This window comes from Trypanosoma brucei, chromosome 7 (assembly GCF_000210295.1).
Source record: "Trypanosoma brucei gambiense DAL972 chromosome 7, complete sequence".
In the NCBI taxonomy this organism is placed as follows: Eukaryota; Euglenozoa; class Kinetoplastea; order Trypanosomatida; family Trypanosomatidae; genus Trypanosoma; species Trypanosoma brucei.
This window is the reverse complement of record NC_026740.1, coordinates 263,435-275,588: the sequence shown is the minus strand read 5'-3', so window position 1 is coordinate 275,588 and position 12,154 is coordinate 263,435. Positions and strand designations below refer to the sequence as shown.

The window sequence follows — 12,154 nt, the reverse complement described above, 5'->3', positions numbered from 1 at the left end:
ACAGTGTACTCTTTTCGCTTTTTTTTTTTCTTATCTCTGTCGTAGATACTTTTTCCCGTCCTTCCCCATGTAGTCCAGGTTTTCACGGTGTCAGGTACGAGATAGGTGGCCTCAAGTACCCCCTTTTCTCTGCTTATCTACCAAAGAAATTGATCACTATTCACTCCGGTTACCCTCTCGTTTCCTAGTTTCGCTCATGCGTATACGTTTGCAAGCCAGTGGCGTCGCACATGCACGCACTCACATCTACCCGCGCAACCAATGTCTCTCTCCACCTCTTCACAATTTCCAGCTCATTAGGCACCCATTCAAAATGCATGTACGGTACATGATGCAACGTGCCTATGGCGGGCTACTTCTCTCTATTCTGGTTGTTGCGCTGGTAAAAGGCTTTTTCCTTTGAGCCGCGAACAAACGCCGACAAGTTTTGTCTAGTGGTTTTCAACGAAGCAGGAGTTTGTCGCTTTCGCTCTACTAGTTGGAATATACTGTCGTATCCATGGAAGCAACGGACGAAGTAACTGCTGGGAGAGGCAGCCCCAGTTTCACCATCACGCTCACTGGGAGGGCGACCGACCCACTGCTGTGTGAAGGACTTGAGAGTTACATCCCTTCCATTTTGACGCACGCGACCACAAACGTAACTGCTGCCGTCCTCCTTAACGTAAACTCCGCACATTTTGGTGAATGCGGCTTCACGCACCCCGGACGCAACAAAGGTGGGAAACAGTAGGGGTTGCTGATCCGATTTCATCCCACCATCCTCATCCCCTTTTTGACGAAGAGTAGAAGTTGAATGATCACTGTTAATCATCGACTGTAGCGCCCCACATTGTCCGTTGTTGTTCAGTCCCCACACATAAAGATCACCAACGTCCGTAATTATAAACGTATTCACCTGGCAGCATACAAGTTGACGCACTGGGTGTGCAAACTTCACTGCTACGGGAACCGGCACCACAGTGGATGGAGATCCACCATCACCAACAGGACCCCGACCCCATGCGTAAATGACATGGTCATAGGAAACAGCAGCAGCATGCCTATCACCTGCCGCAACCGCCGCAATGTCCTGTAGTGCCGCAATTCGCTTGGGGTTTGTTAGGCATCTCTCACCTCCAGTTCCATGACCACAGTACAGAGTTTCTCCCCATGAATACACCTCCCCGCATTGAGTAAGAGCAATTACGAAAGTGCCACCACACGCAACCTGAACGACTTGCGCAAGCGACTTCAACGCTGAAATCTCCTTAGGAGTAAAGACCGCTTCCCCTAAGTTGACGGCCACACCGTGGCCGAGCTGTCCGTGTGTATTCCAGCCCCAACTATACAGGGCACCGGAGGAGCCAATAGCAATGGCAAAGTTAAACCCACACTCCACGGCACACAACTCTTCAAAGTCGGGTACAACTACTTTACGAAGTGCCGTTTTTTGTGAAAGCGAAGTATCACCCATCCCTAACTGACCATTTTCTCCCTGACCAATAGAAAAGGCTTCACCTGTTTCCGCTAAAATTATTGTAAACCCATTTCCGGCGCTAACCCCGCGCAAACCGTGACGTCTAGCTACTTCATTGACTTTCGGTAGGTCATCAAGTATTGGTGACTCCGGCGGAGTTTGAACTACGGTTAGTGCCATAGTGCGTAGGAGCCCGGCTGCAAGCACGTGCAGATCACCACTAGCTAAAGTTAGGATGAGATAGTTTTGTACAGCTCGGCGCGGAGCCACGAAGCGAGAACCAAAACCTACGCCAACACCTGAGCATCGAAGGCTCCCACATGCCATGACGTCGCCGTCCTCTAACAATATGCAAGTGTGCTCACGTCCACACGAAACGGATATTGCCCTTTTGGGCAGCGGAAGTATCTCCGGTAGCAAACGTGGTTGCCGTGTCGGGAGACCCAACTGACCATATGTATTTTCACCGAAGACGAAAATCTGTCCCTGCTTCGTCAAAACCGCTGTGTGAAACGAGCCGCAGCTGGCATCCGTAACCACTTGATTACTTAGAGCGTCAATGAGGCGCATTTTCTCCTCATTTTTTCCACTGCCGTGCCCAAGTCGCCCATTACGCTCTACACCCCATGAATATACGGCCCCACTTGACGTTATCGCAAGACAATGACACGGCCCCGCCCGAAGCGCAACGACCTTCTCGTTTAGTGGTTTGAACAAATTAATTGTTTTAGCGCACTTCTGGTTGTTCGGTGCATCTGCATCTCGAAGCTGATCTGGTGAAACATTTGTTGCCAGCATTGTGGAGAGCCCCCATGTTCCTACGCTGCCGCATGTAAAAGATAGTGCGGCGTAGAAGCCCCCGCAAGCCACATCCACAACCTCTGTGTATTGTCCTGGGATGTCCACTAGTACGGGTGTTCGCACAGTCATACCTTCGTGAACAAGGCACTGTCCGAATGAATTTTGACCCCAGAGATACATGCGCCTACTCCGTAAACCAATGGCGACAGCGAAGGCAGAACCAGCCGCTAACTTACATATTTGATCACCACTGCGGAGCGGCACACGGTAGAGTCGGTACTTCCCTTCGCTACCCTTGACTGCACCAGGGGGCTGAGAGTCCTTCGACTTCCCAGCTCCTAACTGACCCCAATCGTCATTGCCACAGCTTAGAATTTTTCTCTCCATTGTCACAAAATAACATGAATACGCGCCGCAGCTGAAAGAAACCACAGGAACCGGAATGGCCAACCTTGTGGGTGACAACGTGTACGAGCCTTGTGGGGGGCTTTCGCCATCCGATGGGCTTGCTAGTTGTAACTTCTTTCCTGTTTTGACGGAGGCAATGTTACCCCACGTAAGCACTGCACCTTTCGCCAGGTAGCGTGACAACAGCAGGTCCGGTGGTTTCTCACCTGCAACTACTTCTTCCACTGCTTCACCACCGTCGCCCACCCTTTCCGGAGTGGGTGATGCTATCGCATCCTCCGCATCTAACTGCTCTCCAGTTTGTTGAGCTGTAATGGCGCCCATTATTGGAAGTTTGGCTTCACAACCCGCCCCGAAGTGCCGTGAGAATAGCAATACTGGAGTTGGAAACTGGGGCGGCATCCACGTGTGGTTTGAGGCACCTACATTTTCGCTGTACAGTGGGTTCACACTGAAAGGAACAAAAGATGGTGCATCAGGTAGTTCTCGCCAATGTCTGTTGCTGTTGCCTACCGCTTGAAACAACTCCACACGAGCGCCGTCTGCACCGCGACCAGCACGAGGGTTGGAAACCGAACGTCCCTCCCCCCTTAAATTACTCCGTGCAGCACTGAACGTGCCGCGCATTGGGGAAACGTTATCGTCGTGGCTGCTCGCTGATGATTGTGCATTGGAGTTTTCCCTACTTCCTGCAAGCCTCTCCACGTGGACAATGTTTGGCGCGGCTGTCAAAAGGGTCTCAACAGAAATGCGATAAATCTTGGTCAAAGTCAATGCAAAGCGAGCTACATGCATATTCATGTGCCCCTGTTGAGAGAAGTAGTGATCTAAATTCATCATACGAGCGTTGTTTGATCCGGACTCCGTAAGACATCGACGCAGAACCGGAGCGTCAACTCCAGCCCGCTCGAAGATAATATTGAATACGCGTATGGCTACAAAACAATTTTCTTTATTGCTGGGGCTTCCGCGTGCGGATCCTGATGCCCGTCGACCCTCATGAACAAGCATTTCTATAAGTCGGTTGTAGAGTCGTTCGCTGCTATCTCCGAATGTTGGATCGCCCTGAGATTCAACCCGCATAAGGATCTGCGATAGGACACTGTTGTCCCCCCTTAGAAAACGCTCAACTAATGGACGCATCGGAGCCGATGGCCCTCTGCCGTCCTGAAGATGAGCCAGCAGGACGAATTGTGTGCTTGGAAGTGTGCGATACCCAATGGGGAAAACAAAACTAAGGGGCAATGAAACAAAACTAAGTGAAGGGTGCCCTCAATCCCCTCGTGTCTCTTCTTTTGACTTAGTTGTCACTGCCCTTGACGCTCCTTTCCCTGCGTCTGTTCCCTCCAAACGCCAACTTCTCACCACGTACCGCACGGGTGGTAGGGAAGAGCAGATATGTACCTATATATATATATATATACTTACAGCTATCTTGTGAACGCCCACAGGTAGCAAAGGCACCTTGGTATTTGAAGAAGGAAAGCAACCGAGAAAAAAAAAAGAAGAAAGGGCATAGACGCTCTAACAGACAAGAGGTATCAGACGTGAAAGAAAACAAAGATAAAGAGTTGTGCTTCGCGTATTACGTTCAATACCCTCTTCGCAAGGGTGTAGGTGCGCCAATTTCTGTTCACCTCGCTCCCTCCCCCTGCGGAGCAGAGACGAAACACGCCCATTTCGGTGGCAGAAACCACCGCGGCAGAACGGCAGACACGCGAAAAAAAGGAAGCACAACCATGGCAACATGAGTGACGGAGACCATCATCCATTCCCCTTTTTCCACTCCCAATTTTTTCACCTCGCTTCCAACACAACCCGACTCAACCACTCCGCATACGACTCGGCGCCACTAGGAAGCGCACAAACTTCAACTTCCTCGCATCGGGCCACCTCAATCCCCCGCTGCGATGGTGCCCTCCCGGTTGTGGTTAGTGAAACTTCCTTACCCTTTTCATGGTTGGAGTTCATCTCATCCGCAGCTAAAATGGCACTTCGGTAGTCTTCAAACTTAACAAAGGCAGTGCCAAGGAACCGGCCTGTGCGCTGGTGACGCACAAGCCTCACATCAATCACCTCACCAAACTGCGAGAAAACAGTTGCTATATCCCCCTCGGAGAGTGATGTGGAGCAACACTCATCGTCATTAGCGTTAAGATCGTTACCGCCAGAAGCGACCTTCTCCCTATTCCTTTTGTTTGGGCCACCAGGGTGCTCAATGTTGCGGATGACAATCCATGGAGACTTTCCCAGCAGCTTATGATAAGTTTCGGTGTAAGCGCCGGATCTGCCCTCCTTGTATCGTTGCATTCGGTGGGTGAGCCACCAAACTCCGATGTTTTACCGCAAAAAAAAAAAAACACTGGACACTAGTCAGGAGGTGGAGCCAGAAGGAAAGTCGCAACAACTAACATATGGTGGAAAACAAATCAAGTATGTGATTTCGGGTGAAATAAAACAGTTACCGGGACACATATCCGAGGTAACACACCATCCCTTCGCTTTGCGCATGACTCATACACCTCTTTTTTTTTCCATTTTCCCACTTTCTTTGCTTCCCCTCCCGCTGTCGCTAACAACACCTCGGCCGGAAGAACCCAAATGCAAAACGACCAGATGGGAGAAAAACGTGCGCAGTCCGGGAATCGAACCCGGGCCTCCCGCGTGGCAGGCGAGAATTCTACCACTAGACCAACTGCGCCTCGATCGCCCGCCCCTCATTCACACCCGTTACCGATTGCAGCGCAGAGCAGTCACGACGAAGCGCGCGCTGCAACCCGAAACAACGGTATTGTTGCGACTCGACCAAACACCGTCGCAAGCAAACAAACAACGAGGGCCGCGGTATTCGCCCTCACCAGCCACCTCACATTATGCGAGTCCCGCAGGAAAAAACAACTGACAGAACATACTCACAAACAAACGCACAGTGAGGTCAGATCACTAATCTGGTTGAACCGCTCTCCATACCAAACCCCACTTCCACCCGTCCAAGTCGCTCGTGGCGCTGCTGCGCCCGTAGTTCCGACAGACGCCTCATCCACTTTACAGCAAATCCACTAAGTATGAATAGCGCCGCCATAACTAGCTGAAACGCCGCAAACGGCAGGCTTGTTGCTTCTTGTGTATCCTTCCCTCCGGGGCACGTGCCGACGCCATTTGGGTTTGTACCGGAGTTTGGCGCCCGAGTAGCGGCCATGTCGTCAACGAACTTTTTAGCACCACAAACAACGCCCACAGCCGTCCTCACCTTCACGCCCCTATAAACGACGTGGAGGAAGGGTGCACTACCCTAAGTTCCCCAAACTGGGTATGAGTGAGGAAGAATAGGGAAGGAATAAAGGTGTGAGGTTTCTTTGTGCTACGTCGGGTCTGTCAACAGGAAGCCCACGAGGCACTCGTATTCCAACCGATCGCAACCCTCGATCACTAATAGTGGTGACCAAAGATAAATTTAAAACACGGCACCCAACCAAATCAAAGAGAAGTACGATGGCTATTCCAGGCCGATTCCCTGAATATTCCCCCAACTCTACGCCCCTTTGCCCCAGTGGCACTTCCAACACGTGATGTTGTTTCCTCTTCTTCGCTTGTTCTTGTTCCGTGCACACGCCGCTTCGCAAACTATCACACCACCATCACCGCCTTCAGTTACAAGAATGGCCCACTAAAAGAAGAAAGAAGAGAAGATGTAAAGAAGCACACACTGGGTATCGTCCAGCTGGAAAAGATAGCAGGAAATCTGAGATGGCACGACATCCCACAAATACCAACAGACAGGAATACGCTGAAGCCATTGTGGTATAAGCGCATGGGGAAAGCCTACTCACGCTCCCGTTTTCCTCCCGCCACCAACTCCTCTTCTTCGTCGTCCTTCTCGCCGAGGAATGTCGGAGCTATGTGAAGACGCCACGCGTCCTCGCCGTTTGGTGGTTCACCCTCAGCGAAGGACAACGTCATTCCTTCCATATCTCGCAATGCGGCCTCGAAGGCTTCGCGCTTTTCCAATTCCACCAGTGCATAACCGCAACATTCACAATTTTTATCAAGGGGCATTTTCACTTCCCGCACGTTCCAGAGTCCCTCACCCTCACGCGTAACAAAAAGATCAGTGATGTGGTCCATCGTGGTGTTGGGTGGTAAGTTGGTGAGGAATAGGACCCATCCCTCCACACTAGGGGTTGGCTCACCGGGGGCGACATCCTCAGGGCGGACGAGACGCTCAAAGCGTGAACGAGTTCGCCGAACACGGCGAATCGCCGGCACCTCGGCACAGGGTGTAGCGGCGCCCTCTGTAATCATAACAGAACACCTATGTGCAACTTTTCCGCTTCGGTGTGGTAATGGTCCAATGCCGTCTAAACTGCGGAGCTGCACCTCCTTTTTCTTTTTCTTTTCAGTATGGTAAACCTATCTTGAACAGGGGTCCAGTTTATGGCTGATCCCCTGCAGGAAACACGAGTGCAAATGCAAACGGGACCACAACACATAGATGTACACATTCGTGTGGCAGCACACATACAATTTTCAAATAATGCGGAGGTTATCAACAAGGAAACCTGGGATGAGAGGCAACCCAGGCCGAAAGCCAACTTTTCAAACTACTCAAACTGTTTGGTCGCGCTGTTTTCAGACTGGAGAGGAAGGCATATTCGAAGGGACGGTAATCGATTGCGGTTTCATAAGTCCTCCCCGTTCCATTTAAGTCCTGGTTTCGTTGTTGCCCCACTATATCCCGTCAAGCGCGGGCCGTATCGATGATCCCCCTTGATGTAGCCACCGCGCATGTTTCCCGTCACTACGTAGCGTCCATACGCCCTAATTTCCGTTGCCACAGACTGATTCACATTATATACCGTCCCTGTTTTGACTGTGCCGTACCGCTGAGATCGAGCAAGCATCGTGTCAATAAGCTCCTGCAACTCATGCGGGGTACACTTATCCACACGGTCACCCAATTCCACGCGGATAGGGTAAAGAATACCTGGACGCGCGTAAGGTTCACGCTGCCGCATAATATCGACAATACGGCAGAAGACAGGTGCCGCGCAGCACGGGCTACGGCACAGCATTCGTTAAGCAAAACCTTCCTCTTTTTTCTTGTTTTTGCCCCTGACGCCGACCGTGTATCGCTACTAGTTTTTGTTCTCTCCTCGTAGGCAGACGCACAACTTCCACAAACTTGAAAAAGGTCAACAAACTTGCCTCCAGCGAAGCAAGGCAGTGAAAGGGTAGGCAACAGAATATCCAAGTAGCGCCCGCATTAAGTGTGTATTTCATGCAATGTCATCAGAGAACTCCACTTGTACCCCCTTTACACCGAAACGCGCATAAACAGGCATTATGCACCACACACGAGCCACTCACTCCCTACACACTCCTCCTTGTTACCACTTCTTGCCCCCGTCATGTCGGTTATGCTTTTCTGCACGGATCCTCTCGAGACGGCGTAGCGGCACCATAACACTGGCAAGCCGCGTGTCCAAGAGAGACCTCGCCGCCTCATCATGCGCCCTTGCACGACTCGGGTCAGTTTCCTCCCTCATCAACGTATTCTGCGACCAGACAACCCGCGATCGGTGAAGTCCCACGGAGGTGCGCTCGCACACTCGTATCAGCGACGGCCGGCAGTGTTTTTCTCCCTCATGGCCCCGCTGCGGCTCCTCAGTGCCAGTACACGTTATTGTAAGAGTCACCGCAACTTCGCTCCGAAGCCTCGCAACGCGCGCCTCCAACCTCTTGACCAATGCCTCGTGACTGTAGCGTGGATGATTGTATGACAACGCAGTTGATCCTAGCCGAATCAAGAGTTCCCCCTCCGCATCAGGCGCAGGTTGGGGGAATGAGGGGACACAATCGCGAAAAAGCGGTGTACGCGATTTTTCATCACGGCCGCGGTAAATGGGAGGCTCAACACACGCAATTTGACACAGTTTAGTCACCGTCCCGTCCCACGTGGGGCACATCTCCCTTTCAGATGTTCGACGTCTAACCATTTCGATCAACGTAGCTGCAGTGTCACGGCAACTTCGGGTGCGATCCGACGCGCACAGCGCCAGGAGAGACATGACACAACTCTTGAAGCCACGGGTCCCGGTCTTGCTTCCCTCCCGACAGTAGTCATTTGCGAAAGGGATCTCAACCCTCGGTAATAAAAGAAGGGCCTCCGGCCACTCCCCTTGTGCAAGTAGAGCCTGTAGGCACGCAGCGTGGAGAAACTGTACGTCGCGCATTGCCCACGACGCCCTCCTTGCACGTGTCATCAGGTTACTGTGCCACCCCAACACGTCACACCATGGCACGCCATTGAAGATACCATTTGGTTGACTCCTTCGCATTACGAAGTTGTGCATGCACGAGACCAGTGACTGAGCGTTAAGAGAAATACCTGCTGCAGATGCAAGAGCGGCAATACGTAAAGTCAACATACAGCGAACAGCACGAGGGGCGTTGGAACTCCCCACGCAGCGTAGCACAAGAGAAGTTGAAACGTCCGCCGAGACACGAGACCGTTTGCTAGCGGTAACCGAGGCATCCTCCTCGTCACGGATGATCGTGCGCAACGTTTGAGTGTAATGATGCACAGCTTGCATCCATAATGTACAACCGTGACGCATAGCAGACAAACAGCGCACAACGGCATGATGCGCACTGCAGTCCATTTGCTCCGGTGGGGGTGACAGGCGGAGAAGAAATTCCATAATCTGGTGAGCTGTGTGGGTGTCCACATCATGCAGAATGATAGCGACCGCGCTGCACACGCGAGAAAATCCCCGTGCCTCCGAGAAAATGTTGGGGAAGAAACGTAACGCCGCAGATAGTATTCCCTCCAAAAGAGATGCGAAACTCACCACCTTCCGCCGAGTAACCTCATCCGCCACGTACTCTTGTGTAAACAAAGATACAACAGGCTTTTCCATACTTATCCAGCGTCGCCTCGTTGGCACCACACTATGGTTCCACCGCGCCGCTAAATCCGCAACAACAGCTTCACACAACTTCAATAACCGACGGACTCCATCGACAGGCAACTCCCCTGCCAGACTCTCGCCGTTGTGAAGCAACCAAGCAGCAAAGGGCACAAACAAACCCCACAGCGCTTCATTCAAAACCCCTGGGATGGGCTTCTTCCTACGGAGGGGAATCTCTCTGAGCATTAAAATCGCACTTTCGCCAACCACCTCGGTAAGTTCAATCAAAAAAGCGACTGGTTGAATAGGAACCGTTGGGAAATCAGGCGACACCGTTGGTCGCATATTGCGGCAAGCTGCCATCCGTACCAGAACAGCAATCACACCAGTGTGTTGGTAAAACTCATTGGAGAAACCCAAGGGTGGTGGGGCTCCTATGGTTTCGAGCGGAGAGGTGAAGTAACCGTCACGGAGAATGGATACGGTTTGGCGCAACATATGAGGAAGCCGGACCTCGAAGAGCAGTGCGGCAACGTCCTTCAGGAATGGGGAGTTCCCAACATCCTCTGGATCGATGGCAATACCACCACGCACCGTCCCACGACGCGCTGCCTCCATAGACGTGCGCAAAGCAACTGCGGCGAGGCCCACAGTCAGCGGCTCAGTAAACAAATTCACTGAATTATTGACTGCCTGCTCCTTCCTGAACTGCACCAACAGGGAGGTGAGCCGCGACAACGCAGCCACACCTACACTGGGTCGGAGTTCACAAACAAAAATAAATACAACAATCTCTAGGACAAACGTCATATAGCAGGTCTCATTCAAGTCGCGGCGATTTTCCCTAACCCAACTGCAGAGTGCGGTGAGCAGGTCCGAGTAATCCTTACACCCACCGCTTATTGTGGCCCTGAGGCGGGATAGCGGTGTCCTGTGAGGGCCTTCAGCGACATCCACTCGACACGCTTCGTGGTGCCCAAGTTCCACCCGGAACTGTTTTCCCTGACCCCCTTCCTTCGCTTCTTTTCCGTCCTGGCTACACAACATTCTGATGGCACTCCCACGTTGCTTCCGCCAAGTTTCTAATGCCGTGCGCTGCCAGCATGATGACACTACCGCCATCTCGGACGACGTGAACCTGTTCCCGGACCTCGACGTATTGTCCAAACCCTCTACATTTCCTTTCACATACTCTGCGCCTTTCGCACTTATTTCACGCACCTGTACGCTCTTCTTTCCCTCCTCACACTCCACCCCGCACCCCCGTTTTTCCATATTACGAGAAAAGGATGCAGGTGAAGAAAACGAAGAACGGTTACTGTGAGAACCGTGGTGCTCTTGGGAGTAACCACCAGCTGGAACCATGTTTACTGCGGCTCTTCGGCCCAAACTACACGCCCGCTTGAACTCTTGTGCCCTCTCCACATCTAGAGCGTCCATCTCCCGGATGATGTCGAGCATTGCCTGCATTTGCTCTCTAAGTTTACGCCTCCAGTTGAGAAGTTCCTCCTCATCAAAGCACCGTAGGGAGCAGAAACGGAAGAGGTTTGGGAGGTCCTTTAAATTACTGAGCAGTTGATTCCTCCTTTGATGCACGTACAGACTGAGGAGCTTCACTCTACTGTTCGAAGGAGCGACAGAAGCGACGCAACGAAAGAGTTCTGCCCCTAGCGCTGAGGAGATTGCATCATCACTGTTTAGAAATTGCTCACACACATTTAGTGCTTCCCCCCATGCGTCCCTGGCCAGTTCCACAACGCAACGACGCATTGGTCGCAGGTGATTCAGGAGAACGGATGCCAGCGCGAACGATTCAACCACCCCTGATTCTTCGCCGGCGCAGCACGCAACAGCTCCACAAATCTCCTCAAACGGCTCCCCCGCACCACCTACCGGTTTTAAAGCGCACCTTGTCTGGTCTATACCAGCTGCACTCCCCATTTTCTGGATGCATTCTGTTGCCCATGCACGACATCCTTCCATTTCCTCCACCAGGACGTCCTTTAGCTTCCTCCCATTAACACGAGAATCATCACCCGCGAAAACGCCGCTGGACCACCATGGGCAGCGGGCGTTGTCCTTCGCACAGAAGACGCCGGCCCGCCGCCGCAGTTCTCCCCGTTGCGCGGCGTCACATCCAAGCTTCTTTGCTTCTGAGGTGAGGAATTCATGCAGCGCCACAGCGGAACGTACCGGCACTGACATTTCGTGCAATCCTTCCATTTCGCAAAGCGCCTCTTGCCAGGTCAAGTGCGACTTCTCAGGCCTCAATGCAGTAGCCGACGGAGCCGTTGCACCATTTGGGGCCGTTACTTGCGTCACGCATGGGATTCGCCCAGCCCTCACACCAGGATGAGTGGCTGCTGACACGATAGAAAATAACGCCGAAAGTTGCGCCCTATTGGATCCTGGCATTCGTTGCGAAACAAAAAAAAAATGGTAAATTTTGGCCCCTTTCCGTGCGCCAGAAAACCCCCGCACTTCCCCCACGAATCTGTACAAGTACCAGCACTTTATGTGTTTCTGTTGTGCATGCTGGAGCTTTTTCACTAAGGGGAGAAGGGTCGCCACAGGT

At 52.2% G+C, this 12,154-nt stretch overlaps 6 protein-coding genes and 1 non-coding gene across 7 annotated transcripts; 1 reads left to right on the top strand and 6 right to left on the bottom strand.

Annotated features, from left to right (window-relative positions):
* Positions 1-352: 352 nt before the first annotated feature.
* Positions 353-3,811, bottom strand: TbgDal_VII1160 (regulator of chromosome condensation, putative; the record flags this gene model as incomplete). The annotated part of the gene is made up of 1 exon (XM_011776123.1): positions 353-3,811. One exon carries the CDS (start codon positions 3,809-3,811, stop codon positions 353-355), a length of 3,459 nt encoding a protein of 1,152 aa, XP_011774425.1.
* A 654-nt stretch (positions 3,812-4,465) lies between these two features.
* Positions 4,466-4,978, bottom strand: TbgDal_VII1150 (RNA-binding protein, putative; the record flags this gene model as incomplete). Its single annotated transcript, XM_011776122.1, has 1 exon — positions 4,466-4,978. The coding sequence occupies one exon, from the start codon at positions 4,976-4,978 to the stop codon at positions 4,466-4,468; it is 513 nt and encodes a 170-aa protein (XP_011774424.1).
* Positions 4,979-5,003: 25 nt separating this feature from the next.
* On the top strand, positions 5,004-5,570 carry TbgDal_VII1140 (hypothetical protein, unlikely; the record flags this gene model as incomplete). Its single annotated transcript, XM_011776121.1, has 1 exon — positions 5,004-5,570. The coding sequence occupies one exon, from the start codon at positions 5,004-5,006 to the stop codon at positions 5,568-5,570; it is 567 nt and encodes a 188-aa protein (XP_011774423.1).
* TbgDal_VIItGly01 lies at positions 5,299-5,369 on the bottom strand. The gene has a single exon. It is a non-coding gene; the product is annotated as a tRNA-Gly (tRNA).
* A 920-nt stretch (positions 5,571-6,490) lies between the features above and the next one.
* On the bottom strand, positions 6,491-6,970 carry TbgDal_VII1130 (hypothetical protein, conserved; the record flags this gene model as incomplete). The annotated part of the gene is made up of 1 exon (XM_011776120.1): positions 6,491-6,970. One exon carries the CDS (start codon positions 6,968-6,970, stop codon positions 6,491-6,493), a length of 480 nt encoding a protein of 159 aa, XP_011774422.1.
* A 377-nt stretch (positions 6,971-7,347) lies between these two features.
* TbgDal_VII1120 (hypothetical protein, conserved) lies at positions 7,348-7,740 on the bottom strand (the record flags this gene model as incomplete). Its single annotated transcript, XM_011776119.1, has 1 exon — positions 7,348-7,740. One exon carries the CDS (start codon positions 7,738-7,740, stop codon positions 7,348-7,350), a length of 393 nt encoding a protein of 130 aa, XP_011774421.1.
* Positions 7,741-8,055: 315 nt separating this feature from the next.
* Positions 8,056-11,994, bottom strand: TbgDal_VII1110 (hypothetical protein, conserved; the record flags this gene model as incomplete). The annotated part of the gene is made up of 1 exon (XM_011776118.1): positions 8,056-11,994. One exon carries the CDS (start codon positions 11,992-11,994, stop codon positions 8,056-8,058), a length of 3,939 nt encoding a protein of 1,312 aa, XP_011774420.1.
* Positions 11,995-12,154: the final 160 nt, after the last annotated feature.